Here is a 15,447-nt window from a genome sequence, read left to right on the forward strand (position 1 = left end):
CACGAGAGCTTACATGTACAAGACCTCCAACACAAGCACTGCTTTACTGTGTCTGGAGTTTCCTTCTGATATGTAAGTCCTTTATGCAGGAAATGGAGAAGCATGCAGTAGTTCTGCAATTATGTGGTAAGAATCAGCCAAGTAACAACTGTACTTTCAGCCAGAACAATTAATGCAATCATGAAGCAATTAGTGCAGGCAGCAGATGGTTTGCTGCTCTCCTTTTTTCTCAAGACTGACAGGAAAAAGCCATGACTGAATTAGGGACTGGTCTGTCAGCACTGGTAATTCAAAGTCTACTGCCCAAGGCAAAGACACAGGAGAAAGATATGTGAACAAAAGCAACCAAGTCACTGAAGCTTAACGAGTTATTGTTTGTCAGCTGAACCCAGTAATTAACCACATTCACTCACAATCAGCACTCAAGAAACAGGGACATAAAATTACTTCAGCTAAAACAGATTTCCCTGCCATTGAATAAATCCCTATTCAAACAAACAAGATCTTATCATAGTGATAGACTCAGTGGGCTGTGAAGAGATTGAGGGATGATTCTGTGTGACCCATTTACTGTTTATTACAACTGAGCAATGAAAGGCATCCACTACTGTTGGCTTTGCCCTCATCAATCCTCAATTGGATGGACAACTCCTGAGAACCAAAACAGTCCAGATCCAATGTGGGTCCTGCCTCTCCAGCTCTTGCTCTATTCACCACCTGATTTCCCCATCCCATTTGCTGCAATGACATGATGCAAATGGAAGACAACAATTAAGTGGCTTGCTAGAAGGATGTAAAAGTATTTTCTAGTTGATTATCACCTCTCTCCTGTCAACAGCAAAATTAAATGACTGCACCAGTCCTAACTGGTGAAAATCCAGTTTACTCCTCAAAGTCCCCATCAAGAAAACCCACACAGCCTCTTCAGTCAGTGGCATCAAAGTTAGTGGCATCAAAATGTAAACTCCTTACCATGCAGATACATTTCCCTTGCCTCCTTGGGTGACTCTCAAGTCAGTATGCACAGAGTGCCTAGAATCCAAGGAGCAATGGATTCTCTGCCCTTAAATATGGCCTTAGCACAAGATCAGGAAATAGCTAACAGCAGTGTCATTTGTTGCAAAGCACCCCTCAGCTCCCACTGCAATTATCTAAACACCTGCAGGACCTCTTAATTACTCTCAGAAAATTCTGCCTTTGGATACACAAAGACAAACCAATGGGAGTCATTTACACTTAGCCATAGGCTGAACTTAACCCTTAGTTCGAGTTCCATTTAATTTAGTCCTAGCTGATTAATACTCTTTTCCTGCTGGTTACCCTCTACAGTTCTTGGGCAAAGCTTGTTGAAGTCAGAAAATGTATCCATTAGGCTTTAAAGTAGAAACCAGGGCTGTGACTCATACCCATTCAGTATACTTTTAAAATTCTATTTTGGAGTTAATTGGAACAGATTTAAAGACTTTGTGCTACCTGATTTTTGTCTTGCAATTACAGTATTGAATTACCAACAGTTATTCAATTTGCTAATCAATTCCATAACAAAAAAATTTTATAATACAGCCTAGATCCTTTCTCCCCAAACACCTCACACACACAACTCCAACACCAACCTCATAAATCCATGCTAATACACAAATGAACTCTGGTTTTATATCCAGATTGTCTTTTAGGATTCTGTGGAAGAGTGGGCATTTCTTATGAAATAGTGATGGTATACTTCTTGGTAGCCATCAACTATAAATTAAATAAGCCTTAGCTGTATGGCCTCTAATTCAGAATTATTTCCTGACCAGACTGAATATCTTAGTAATTGAAATGAATTTTCTACTATATCCTACTTTTATTTGACAAAGTCCCCATTGAAAGTTTCAGTGTAATAAATTTCCTGTTCCTAAACACAGTAACTTTCATTCCAATGATCCTAAAAAAGACATCAGAGACCAGCTTCTGTTCTGTTTCATATCAATTCAGAGAACTCAAGAGCCACAAGGGAAAGGAAATGTTTTGGCTTTGTCTAATTACATACTGAACAAAGATTAATAATTTAATCTGTACATTCCTCTGAACAGAGTATAACCCTAGTACACTTTACAAAATGCTATGAGAGAGGGTGAGTGAAAAGTATTGTATGCAATTGACTGTACAAGAAGAATTAGGAGGCAAGATGCATTTCTCAGTTGAAAAGGGTATTAAGCTACAGTCTGGAGGATTCTGGGTTTGAGCGTAAAGCAAAGGAAGAAAATATTCCAAAAATTACAGTACCATCATTTTGCAACCTTACCTACTTACTTATGCCTTTGTTTTCTCAGGCTTACAGTAAGAGTAACAACAAGCTTAATTTATGCAAAATGAAAATCAGTAGTTTAATTATTTTACAATTAATTTAACAAAACAGATAGAAAACATCTCAGATTTCAAACTTTTATGTTGATCCTTACATTAATGTATAACCCGAACAATTCAGCCAATTGATTCTATTCATAGCTTCTATTCTCATAGACTCATCATAGACAAAACGAAAAGGAAACCACTAAATTTCTTTGTCTAAAGGCCTGTAGGCTAAGTGTCAAGATATTTCGCTCTTTTACCCTTGCTGGGAGCTCAATAAACTCTCTTGGTCTTTTTCCAGTGTTATTCAAAAACTTTAAACTTTTCAGGATTTGAAATCTGCTTTTTCTCCGAGCAGTCTGCTCCAAAGGCTAGTTGCTTTACAGCTGAGTTTATCTGCCATTGACTCCTAACCATCAATTTTTGTTAGAAGTTTTTAGCACTAAATTGAAATGGTTTCTCCTATGATTTTTCTTCCCCCATAGAAACATTTATGCACAACAATATAGTTTTCCTTCATATGCTTTTTGTTGAACTAAACAGATTGAGGTCTATCAAGTCCTTTGGCCATAAGAAAACTGACTTGTATTGATGCGTCTGATTTTCAAAAAATTCCAACAATAAGTTCTCCACAAAAAAAAAATTAAAAAATCCTGTGTTGTGTTAGGTTGGGCAGCAAAATATGATGGCAAATCTCACAGCATATTTATTTGGCTGATGGATTACCCATACTGAGGGAACTGGACTTCAAAGGAAATTGATTCACTGCTACTTTTTCCTCTTAGAAAATCAAAAACTACTTGAAAATATGCCAACCAGAGAGGAACAAGTAGTGTCTTATACTGTTCTTGGAGCTGATACTAAACTGGAAGAAGAGAATTGTCGAGTAAGAGGCCAAAAGCCTCATTAGAGGTTTGTGAAGGATCCTAGCTGTCTTCTCTGCCCATTGCCTGTCACACAATATTGCCAAAAGGATGGATGGATAAACACAGACTGCCAGATCAGTAATAGAGGGATAGGCCCCAGGAACACAAAAGATGTCCACGTCCTTTACTTTGACCTTTACATTGAGGCTTGGTCAATCTTTTCTGCTTGGAAATACCAAACTGATATTTCCAAAACTGTCCTGCTATCACCCCAAAGACTGTCCTGAATGCTGTGCAGCAACTGCACAGAGAGATGGGGAAGCTCTGGGTTCCCCCTAAGCAAACAAACCCACAACTCTTACCTTCTGATCTTGGCTGTAGGCTAAGATCCAATCTTCCTGTTTGGGGTGGAAGAGCAGACTATGGATGTAGAAGTTCAGACGGTATTTTTGATAGGTGGCTCCTTCATCAGAACTGATTAATAAGCTGCTTTCAACTTCTGGATCAGTCAGCAGCATAATCTACATGGAAGGGAGAGATGAAAATGCATTGGGTAAGAGGAGTCAGATGGAAAACTAAGCAAGCAGCTAGGAACTTCAGAGAAGCTTATTATCCATGACTATTACAAAATGCTTCAATGTAAGGGCAAAACTACTATAGCCAATGTTTCACATTGAAAACAGTATGTTTCAGCTATGTATATAAACACATAACATATGATCAAATAGGCAGAATGGCTTTACCACTAGTTAAACCACACCTAAATGAAGCTGTGCTTAGCTTATTTGAAAAATTAAACCTGAAAATTTTAACAGTAGAGCACAGACATTACCTGGCAGGCACAGTGGGCTGCTAGGGTTTTCAGGAATGATCTATTGGAGTGGCAGACAAAAAGCTAGGAGTTAAGAAAAGAAACCCAATACACAGAGAGAGGAGAGAGACTGATCTCTAATGGTGGGTTTTGTTAGATTCCAGCAGAAATTTCAGAGAAGGCAGTTTCACTGCCTAAAATATTACAACCTGGCTATCTGCAACCAGCAGTCCTGCTTTGGCATGAGAACACTTTTGATAAGGTGCTGGGTTCTTTCTATCTCCAGTTTCTACAGTGCTGTGAATTATAGATTTGGTAGTATATCAAAAAGAACCTCTGCATAGTAAATTTGCTTTCTAGCTTTGTCCATGAGTGTTAGTTTAGGAGTGATAAAGGATACACGGCTTAAGAGTTGTAGCAGCTACTTCACCCCATTAGCAGTGGTATTAATTGGGCTGCATTGCTGATAAACCAGTGCCAATAATGAGCTATTCCTCTCATGTGCCTCTGCATGAGAGAATATATAGGTCTGAGCAGTAAAAAGAGATTGTTCCAATATTTCAGCAACAGAGCAACAGAGTAATACCCCTAGGGAATGGGAATGAGGCATCATGACTGAAAAACATGAAAAGTTTTAAAGAATATTTGCCTTGGAAAGGTATTAAAGTCTTGAATCATTAGCGTTTTTATTTTATTTTTTTCTAAGTTGCTTTGCAAATGGCAAACACTGATCTGTTTTTAGACAAGCCTGAAATAAAAATATCCATACCTGGCATTTCTCAGAACAAATTCCCATCTGGGTTTGAGCACTGCAAAAATCACACACTCCATTTCCTTCTCTTCTTTCATTTAGGCAAGCAGAGTTAGACACAACTTAACTCACTACCTAGGAATTATAAGGAAGCATAGCATCTGCTGTCTGTGAGACACCAGATGCTAAAGAGCTATTGTATGTGAAGGTGTAAATACACATATAATCTACACAGAATACGTCCTTCATTATTGAGCAGCTGCCAAATCTTTTTTTATGTCTCTAGAACTAATCTCCTTGGTAGCATAACAATTTGGCTTCTGACTTAGAAGTTCAGGGTTCTGCAAAACCCCTGAATTTTCAGAATAATCTCATCCAGTTACACAACCTCACTATATCTCTAACATAAAATAGGGTAATGTTCCCATTGTAGCATAAAGGTAGAATCTCCTATTATATCTGATTTACTTTAGAAATTAGTATTGAAAACGTGCCTTTTTAAACATTTTTATTTTCATTTAACACTTTCAAGTATTCCAAGCATATAATTAACATGATTTCCAAACTAAAGATTGCTATATGATAGAAGTTACACAGAAAGTATTAACAATCAAACTGTCAATATATACAAATATAAGATACTGTCACTAAGTAGTCTATCCAGCTTCTGAAGCCAAAAATTTGGATATTTATCAGTTGCTTCCTTTGTTCTTATCACACGAATTTCTGGGACCAAATTCCTATGTTTAGTATTTATTGATTCACTACTGTTATTCAAGCATTATGATTTTCCTATTTTTATGACTTCCTTCTTGAGTGTATTTTGTTTATGTTGGTATTTGGAAATATCACAGCACAGCATTAATTTGGACTAGAGCAACTAGAGCAGAAATAAGCACAAATCAATGGGCTTGATCCAAGCTCCCTGAAGTTAGTAAAGAGTCTCGTCACTGACTTTGGATTGTGCCTCTAAGGCAAGTTGTTAATCAAGATCCACTCTAGTCTCACACACTTCCTTCTACCTGGGCAAGGAACTCATCTGGCCTCATCACTGTCACATTCAAGCACATCACTGCCTTAACACATTTTCTGTCAGGCCACTCCTCTGAAGTGTGAAAGTGCTCTTATCTGCATTTCTTAAAAAGGGAATGGAGGGAGAAACTGCTGAGGCACTGAAGCACCTAATGCTTCACCCAATCAATAAAAGTTAAGTGCCTAAACAGACTTTCAAACACTGCTGACTTTTGCTTTAATCTGCTAACTACTACCCTGGGCTGTTAGCACTTTATTTCCAAGCGTCTCTGGTCTCCAAAAGCCTTGGCTCTGCATTGTGATAACCAGCCATTCTGTAGGTATAAGTGCTTCAGGACACACCAGTTTTGTTTCATATGCCAGTAGCACCTCAGGTGTGGCAGAGCTGTGCCACACTGCCCTGAATTTATGCGAGGGCACACAGAGAGTGGGAGACAGGCAGGGAGCTGATGGATGGCTCTATCCACCAGTCAGATTGCCAACTAGGAGACCAGCTTTCAGCATTATCTGCTCCACTGTTGTACTTTTATTGCTCATCACTCTGCACACGTGTCATAAAGCAAAACAAGTTAGAGCCGACTATCAGTCACTACTCACAGCCGCAGCACCGTGTTTTTTATAAGATAAGCAAATTTCATTACAACATATCTGTGTGCAAATAATCAGAGTTACAAGCCCGAAAGACAACATTTATTGGATAAGTAAAATAAATTGATACCTCTATGAAAAGTAAGTCAAAACAAGAGGAAAAGGCTGTGTGTATTTATATAAACCTTTCAGGAATGTGCTCCTGAAATTAGCCCTCCAAAATTTTGGGGAAACCTCTGCAGCAAGTCCTTGTGTTCTGACTCAGGCCACAGTGATCTCAGAGCACAAGGAAATGCATTCCTTTTCAAGGAAACTAAACCAGAACATCCCCTGCCCATGGCAGGGGGTTGGAACTAAATGATCTTTAAGGTCCCTTCCAACACAATCCATCCAATGACTCTGTGACACACCTCAGGAATGCGTCTGATGTTTTCCGACCACTGTTCTGGGCTTTCAGATCACAGTATCACGTTAGCACTGTTCTGAAGTCAGACCCTCTACCTCCAAAATGCCAAAAATGCAGATGTCATCTCAACATCAATCATTTCATTCTACAAACACACTTTCACTGAGCTGCACTACATGCTAATGTAGTTGCAGTCATGTTAGTTTAGTTTTATTGCCTAAGTTGCCTGGAATATAAATGAGAAAGGAGGGAAAGTACAATTAATTTTAATGCTTGTTTTGTTGCAGCATGTGAAATACAGAATAAGTACTCTTTAGAATTTCCTTTTAAATAAATTAACCCAATTTGTGCTTTGAAGTAGTCTATTACCCATTGACTTGATGCAGCTGTTTATGCAGAAAATACAACCGGACACAAATGTGTTGAACAAGAAAAGCATGAAAACCAAAACCAGAAACAATAACAAAAATTTATCTAAGTTTAGATGCCATACACTTTAAGAATACCTAAGATAAAGATGCTAGAAAGAAACTATTTTTACTATTTTGGGCTTCACTGTAGAAAGCATGCTGGATTCCTGAAATGTGAGCTGCTCCATCAAATATCTTGCTCTGCTTTTACAGTGCCTAATAAAGCTTTCCCAGCTAACACTGTTTTTTGTATGAGTTTATTCCAAACATCACAGAGAAAGCAACATGACTTTTGCATATGAAAATCACACCTTAAATTTATCCAGGTCCTTAGAGCCTGTAGGGAAAGGAAACCCAGCCCATGAAGATAAGATTTTTGAAGTGCTCCTTGCCAAAGGATGTGAAATTGCCATCAGATAAAAGGCTGGAAAATACTTCTAAGATCATCAAGTCCAACCATTGGTCTAACACTACCAAGTCCACTCCTAAACCATGTCCCTAATCACCACATCCACACACTTTTCAAACACTTCCAGAGATGGTGACTCGACTGCTTCCCTGTGCAACCTGTTCCAAATGCTTGACTACCCTTTCAATGAAGAAATTTTTCCTAGTATGTAATCTAAATCTCCTCTGGTGCAACTTGAGGCCATTTCCCCTTGTCCTGTTGCTTGCTACCTGAGAGAAATGACCAACCCCCACCTATGTACACAGTAACATCATCAGCTTGGTTGGGCTGTATGTGAACACTTGGGCCCATGATTTTCACGTTGGCAGTGTTTAAACAACCTCTGATTCCACCATTACAAAATCAAGTTATTAACACCAGAATTAGAAGAGCTATATTCATTTGCCTCTCACTTCCAGTAAAAGCCCTTCGTAGTGAGAGACCAACCTTAGACTGCCTCTGGTCTGGTTTATTTTTGTCTTATGTTAAATAAAAGTGAAGAGTGAGTAGGAGCAAAGACTATTTCATCCCAGCAAGAGTAATTACTCTCTGTTCAGATCAGTGTTCAGCAATGATCAGAATCTGCTTATTCACACCAGGCAGAGCAAGCACACACTGCACTTCCTATTGCTCCAGATGGATGGTTTTTTCCCTTTGTAAAAAAAAGCCAATAGTTGACACAGGCTTTTGCAACCAAATGCAAGGCATCCATTAATCATCTCCCTCTAAAAAGGGAGAAACGTGATTTGCTTTTCACAGAAATAACAAATGGAAACCAAACATAATTTATAGACCTTAAAACAGTCCACAATTTTTTTACCCCTTTTCAATGCTAACTCTGCTGATGACATTGCCATTGACAATTATATGTACTATTGCTATCATCACAAAGAAACCCAGGAATTCTTATCAAGAGGATTCTGATTTTGCTTGTAGAGATGGAACTGTGAGCCTTATAAAGTTGCCATGAATGCCAGATTTAGTGGCTTAGTTAAAAAGTCCAGAATTGCTCTCAGTCTTTTATTTTGGCCACTCATATCTCTAGTTGAATCAGCTTTTTACTAATACTTCTTAGGAATGAGCATGGTACAAGTGAAATAGAACAGCATGAAAAAAAGCCTCCAGCAAATCTATTTCATAGAGTCATATTTTCTAACATATCAACAGATATCATCTAACCAGAAATGGGGATAAATCAGGTCAAATCCACTGAAAGAACCTTCACTTTCCTTACCTATCACAAGCTTCATGCATAGACCCAACTCTGGTGACCCACACAGAAAAAGTAATATCTCTCACAAGACAAAGCAAAAGAGCTCAGCAACAGAAACCAAAAGCAAGGCATTCCCTACTTAAATTCTCTAAAGGGCTTCATTTTTCCAGCTTCTCTGCATATCAGCTGCATTGTTTTAGAGTATTGTGGGGCTTGGTATTCTCACATGGTGACTGTGAAAGAGGATCAGTGCTGTGGAATCCCAACATAATGAAATGTAATTTCTGCCACTTTACATATCACTTCTGAATTTGGACTGCCTTTTTCAAGCGAGTGTGAGTGTGCATGAACATGCAAGAGTAAGAGTGTGTAAATGTGTGCAGGAGTGTACAAGAGTGTGTGTGTGTGAAAGTTTGTGTGTATAACTGTGTAAATGTATGAGTGAGTAAAGAGAGAATCTGGCCCTCCAAATTCAGCACTCCACACATGCATTCAAAGAAACGTGCTCTGCTTTTAATTAATTGAACTCATTCATTGCTTAAGCTTTCTTAAGACCTAGAATAAGCTATAAAGTGAAACAATCCAAAGGAAGGAACTGCTTTGGTCATGAAATTCTGAAATAAATGCAGCACTACTGTAAAGCAAATTAGACCTATTCTTTTTACAGGACTGAGTTGCTGGAAGCAGTACATGTTTGCAAGAGCAAACAAATTAGAGACACAATTACAAAAGGAATAACACAAGAATTTAGTTGGATATTAATAGGGAAAGAGGAGACTGAAGCCTCCACGAAGTTTTTAAAATCTTTCCTCATGGGCTAACATCAGCTGCTGCAGAACTGTGCACATGAGTAATGCCACTAAAATTTGGCCCAAGTTTCTGCTTCAAATAAATTGGGTAACAGTATGAGCACCTAAATGAAAACATGAAATGAGCTAGAGCTGACAGCTTTGAAGCTGTCTCTAATGCCAGCTAAAAGACAAGGTTAGTTGCTGAGCAATTTCATTAAGATGCCATTAAAATAATACACCAATAATTCAATTGAGGGATTGTGGAGTATTTCATTGCCAGAAGTTCCTGTTAACTCAGAAAGTGCAGCAATCTTGTAAGGAAAAAAAATACTTTAGTGACAGAATTACAGTTCTAACACTGAAGAAAAAAGGAAGAATATTGCCTTTGAATGATAACCCGGATTGGAATGGTCTCAGAAGAAAGCAGAAATGACCTCTTCAATACAAGGAAAAGGTCTGGAATGAGTTGTTTTGCAACTGTTACTCAGTGACTTAAGAAGAAAAGTTCTTATTCATACAAAGATGCATAGCCCAAGCTCATTAAATCAGCTTGCACTTTGCTGATATGGGGGGTAACATACTTCAAGCTGCCCTCAAAGAAAATCACAGTCATGATGACTAGACAGGGTAATTCAGATCCAGACTGAATCCAGGTCCAGAGAGTGGAAACTATCATCACTTCCCCCAAGAACCCACAGAAGGTCCATAACTGGTAAGATACGATCATCTTCCTCAAATTTTGGCTGTTTAAATGTAAGAGAAATGATGTGGTGAAAGGTTCAGTGAATTCATCTTGTTTGCACCCATGAAAGATTCAGTGCTCACTGAGTGATAAGACAATCTCTTGTCACCAGAATACTAGATGGCAAAGGACTATCTTTTAGGAGAGAAAAATTACCATCTGCCAATATTTTTGAAAGCTGAGATTGCAAAGTATTCCTAATAAAAGAATTGTTGAGAATTGCATTTGGCATCTTGATGAATGTTGTTTGACATAAAAAGCCGGCTAGTGGATGGAAAAAAAAAATCCATTTACCTGTTCTGTATTATTCAACATGTTCATAACAGGCCAAAAGTGACTGCAGAATAAAGCAGCCATAAAAGCTATATTTTTTATTATCTGTGGGACTCATCTGTGGTTGTTTTATTAGCTAGAGTGAGTGTATGTATGAACAGCAACTTACAAATACTTTATGGTGGTGGTGTGTATTATATATCACTGATGTCCCAGGTATAAGGTTGGGTCAGTGCAATAAAGAAAAGCAAACATGAGGCTGACACACCTGTGCAGATCTGATCCAGTTTCCTGTTAATCCTACTCGATATGAATGGGGGAACACAGAAAGTCCAGAGGTGCAGGGAGAAGATTTTTTCTGAGGGACAACAGCTTCCAAAACTAATCCCTCCTCACTCTGAACATCACCTCAGCAAACCTCTGACAGCACCAGCCGGGATGGGACTGCTCCTGTTCCTGCCAAAATCCAAGAGAGGGCAGCGCACCCCCACAAGCCCTTCTCTCCATTCAGCATCGGACAGGTGGAACCTGTCCCCCTCCATCCCGGGCACACGTTCCCACCTCCAGCCTTTCCTCTCGGTAGCTGAGCTCTGGCAGAAGCCCTGCTTTCAAAAGTGCCCCACCTTGGACCAGACCCGAATAGATTCAGCTACTTCTTTTTTTTTCCATTAAAGCTGAAGAAGTTGTGACATCTCAGGGTTTTTGTGAGCTGCTGAGTCACTGCTTGTGGGCTGGGTTGTGCACAGAAACATCGACCTTCCCTTTCCCAAGAGAAAGCTGCTATCCCAGCAGCCAGGGTGAATTATCAAAATATATAATTTTGCTTCGAGGTAATAATTAATCAAAGGACAAAGAAATATGAGATGGGGGAGAAAGGAGTCACTGAAGATTAGTGCAACTTTTTAAGTCTCAGATTTTTAATGCCCAGCTTCCATTTCCATTGAGCCAGAATTAAATGAAAATAAAGATTCAACATTTTGTCCTTACCTAACTTAGTGCACCTAATGTTTTAATGAGGACTGTAAAAAAGGACACAAGCTCTTCTTGGCATCATCCTTACCAAAATGCAGAAATTTAATGCTAAAAGCAATAAAGAAATCCTCTCATTAATATAACTTACTAGATTATTGCAGGATATTTCTGAGTTACTTTAGCCTTATCTAGAACTATACAGTGATTTATAATTTAAATTATTTAATTTAGGTATATAAAGACATCTAGAGGTCATTTATTTCAAACTTCTGCTTCACACTGAGCCACCTTCAAAGGTACAGGTAAGTTCTCAGGACCTTGTTCTGTCAATATTTAAATAACTTCAAGGATGGAGATTCCACAGACTCTTTGGGCCTATCCAATCCAATACTGTTTCGTTTTCTTTCAGTGTTAATTTTAAATATCTGAGGTTATGTCACTTCTAGAATAAACAAAAACACCTTCAATTTTACATTCCTTTTATCTTAAAAGTCTATTTTAACTTAGCGAGAGCTTTGGAAGCTGGAAGTGCTGTATGAGCCCAAAGCACCAAGGTTAGTCTCACCCGCTGGGATCCCATAGCAGTGCTGAAAATAGAACTCGTCAGGCTCAGCTCCTAATCACAGGCATAAACATGAGCTCTGGAGCAATCAGTTCTGGGGGAAGGACATGAAAAGATTAAGCTTCTTGGTTTTTCAAATCTCTCTCAAATCAAATTCTAGATTTTTTTTTTCTCTTCATTCCACAGAATGGGTCTAATTTAGTAACCTGACATGAAATGAATATTTCTTTTTTCTGTTTCATTTTTATTACACTCTGCTTTCTCTTCCTTTACATTTGACATAAAAAGCTTTATCACCATAACCAGCTTGAAAATATATTACTCAAAACTTAAGCAAAACACAGTAGAAAATTCCATTCTGAAATAAAATCTAATTCATAATAATGACTGATTATTATACTTTGAGAAAAAATAAAGAGACAAAGGCAAAAAATTCAGGAAATCTACAAGTACTATAGGCACTTTATTTTGGACAGTGCAATCTAGTTTCAATTATTAATTATCCATTCTTTTGCAACAGATGTTCTGCATTGTACTGAACAGAGAAAAAAAAATTAAGCTGACACATTCTTACAGTCTTACTTGCTTAGGGGAGAAAAAGATCCTCAGCTTTGTGGACATCTGGAATGAGCTGCGTTCATACATATTGCCCCTACTTTGTTCTGTTGCTCAGTAAGGCATTCCTTTCACTAAAGAATCTCATGAGATTAATTAGTTAATCTTCACACCAACTTTGTGCTAGAGAGTAAAGCGCACATATCAAGAGGGAAAATTACTTGGACAAACTCCACTAATCAATCAATGGCATGAAAAGAAAGAAGCCACTTGCACTGTAAGTAAATTACAAACAATAGCATTTCCCAGCCCCAAATACCAGGCCCTAAGGGCTGTTAATCCTAATGAAAGCAAGAGGAAACTTTTGGCCTAAAAGTGTGGTAAACCCAACAAAAGGGACTGGGAAAAGAGGGTCACCAAGGGAGCAAATTTTCCCCAGAGGGTCAGTGATAAATGCACAATTCACATGATGAGCCCTGACAGGGCTCCAGTCCAGGCTGGATGGGTGCTGAGCTACCTGCTCTGGTGGAAAGTGTCCCTGGTCATGGCAGGGGAGTTGGAATGAGAGGATCATTAAAGTCCCTTCCAACCCAAACCATTCCATGATTCTGTATGACAGTTATGCCAAGCCTGGGCAGATGGTCAATTCCCTCAACACTTGGCTCCACAGCCAACTGTTTCAAGCCATGCCACTTGCCTCTGGCCAGCCCTGGCACCTGTGTGCCACTGTGCTGTTTAATATTTCAGGGTTCTTACTCTTGCCTGTGTTTTATAGCAGACCCAAAGTGAAGACACAAAGGAGAGGGAACATCACAAAGCAAACGCACCTCAGAGTGGGCAGAGGTGACCTGCTGGTCCCAAGGACATTAATATCCATACCTGCACCTCTCTGCACAATGTTCTTATCTCTTCATTTCCTACAGACGTTCTCAGCTTATTTCACCTAAAACCCACCAGCTGAAACCGTTCAATGAACATGACTGATTTTATCCAAAATGCTTAAACTACTCCATCAGTTCTCAGGTGGGGACTGGTGCTTCCAGCAAGAAGAGACCTCATAAACCACCTGGGACTTAGTAATAACTTTGAATAGAAGCTGCTTAAACCAGGTAGGGATAGTAAGAAACTGATAATTTTCCTTCATCTGTTTTCCCTTTACTGGCAAAATGCCTGGGACCAACACTTCATTGCAGCTGGTGGCACTGTACCTGTCTGAGGAAAATATCAGATCCTTTAACATCTGCTGCTTTTCTATTCTTAAACTGAGAATCTTAACCAAAAGTGCTACAAGATAGAAATTAGAGTATTCAATTGCTATATCCAAAATAAGTGTTCTGGGTGGTAGAAATCGGAGAAAAGTAAAAATACAGTTTTTTTCAAGATAATTATCAAAGTTTTGGAAAAAGAGTAATTCTCATTTCAGACTTTTCTTAAAATTGTATAGAATCTCTGTGAAAGAAAATGAACACTTATACACAGAAAAAAAAAGAGCAGGAAGTTTACTGAATTGTCTGCAATAATACAGGCTATTTTTCACATAGTGGAAGAATTTTTTTCCATTTAATTTGCTCACATGTTTTCTAAAGACTTAATATTTTAAAACTTAACTATCTGAAAAATAAGGATCTGGTTTCAAAGAGCCATTCATAAAATCTCATTTCATGTAGGATTTTTGTTTACCTTTGCTGGTTTTAGGGCGAGGAAAGGAGGTTATCAAAAGCTTAAAAGCTTTGATATGAACATCTTAAGTCTAGAAGCTTTATTTTAACAAAGATTTAAATTCTTTCCAATTTAAAACTGATTCTACCAGCTGACAACTTTAGAAAAGATACATATTTTAAGACTCCCAAAATAATCATCAGAAGCTGGCACCACAATTTCTGCACTGACTTACAATTCTTTTCTCTTGGGAGATGGTTACACAATCTAATGTTTAGTGATAATTTCTTACTAGATTTAAATGGAATTGCTTTCAAGTAATTATCTACCACCACAAATCTACAGAACAGGTGAATGTAACAGCTGAGCATATATCACTGGAGTAATATCAACTCTGTCATGGTACACCTGGTTCTGCTACTTCTTGATTTTTAGGCATGAAGATGAGAAAAAAATGAGTAAAGGGAGTAGAACAGGACATGAATCAAGTGTCTTTCTTGCAGGTGTGAATCAGATCAATTTTCCTACCCTATGATGGTCATGAATACAAGGAAGGACTTAAGGGGAGAAGGCAAGCATGGACTGAGAGGAGAAGCAGCAAACACAGCACTGAGTCTTCTGACCTGGTCTGTTAATTTTCCACTTCTCACCACACAGTAGAAAGTCTCTTCAGATGGATGGCACACAGTTCTGTTCTACCATCGACCTGCTTGCAGGCTTTGAATCATCTTTAACCAGGACATGTGCTCATACAGCTGGAAATTCTTCCTTACACAAGTAACTGTGCCTTTCCCAAATAAATGACGTGACACTTTTTGTACTGTTTAATTCCAAAGCATGTGTCTATGTGTTAGCTTTGCTGAAGCTCCATGTTTTATTTCATTTTGGCTTCTTATATGCTAATTCTCAAATGTTTTCTAAAATTTCTACTTAGTTTAGCTTTAATTTTTCCCTCTGACTGTGAATAAAGCACAGCTTCACTAATTATGTCTACAGCTAATTCTTTTTATGCACATTTATCTGATTTGCTTCTCTCC

At 38.4% G+C, this 15,447-nt stretch overlaps 1 protein-coding gene across 1 annotated transcript in view; it reads right to left on the reverse strand.

Annotated features, from left to right (window-relative positions):
* Window positions 1–15,447, reverse strand: part of LOC106850838 (VPS10 domain-containing receptor SorCS1) — a 262,520-nt gene that overhangs the window by 103,302 nt on the left and 143,771 nt on the right. Inside the window, exon 4 of the mRNA XM_014872450.2 lies at window positions 3,560–3,718. Within this exon, the coding sequence (XP_014727936.1) occupies window positions 3,560–3,718 (159 nt within the window). The remainder of the gene's footprint in view (window positions 1–3,559; window positions 3,719–15,447) is intronic.

This window comes from Sturnus vulgaris, chromosome 8 (assembly GCF_052056855.1).
Source record: "Sturnus vulgaris isolate bStuVul1 chromosome 8, bStuVul1.hap1, whole genome shotgun sequence".
NCBI classification, from domain to species: Eukaryota; Metazoa; Chordata; class Aves; order Passeriformes; family Sturnidae; genus Sturnus; species Sturnus vulgaris.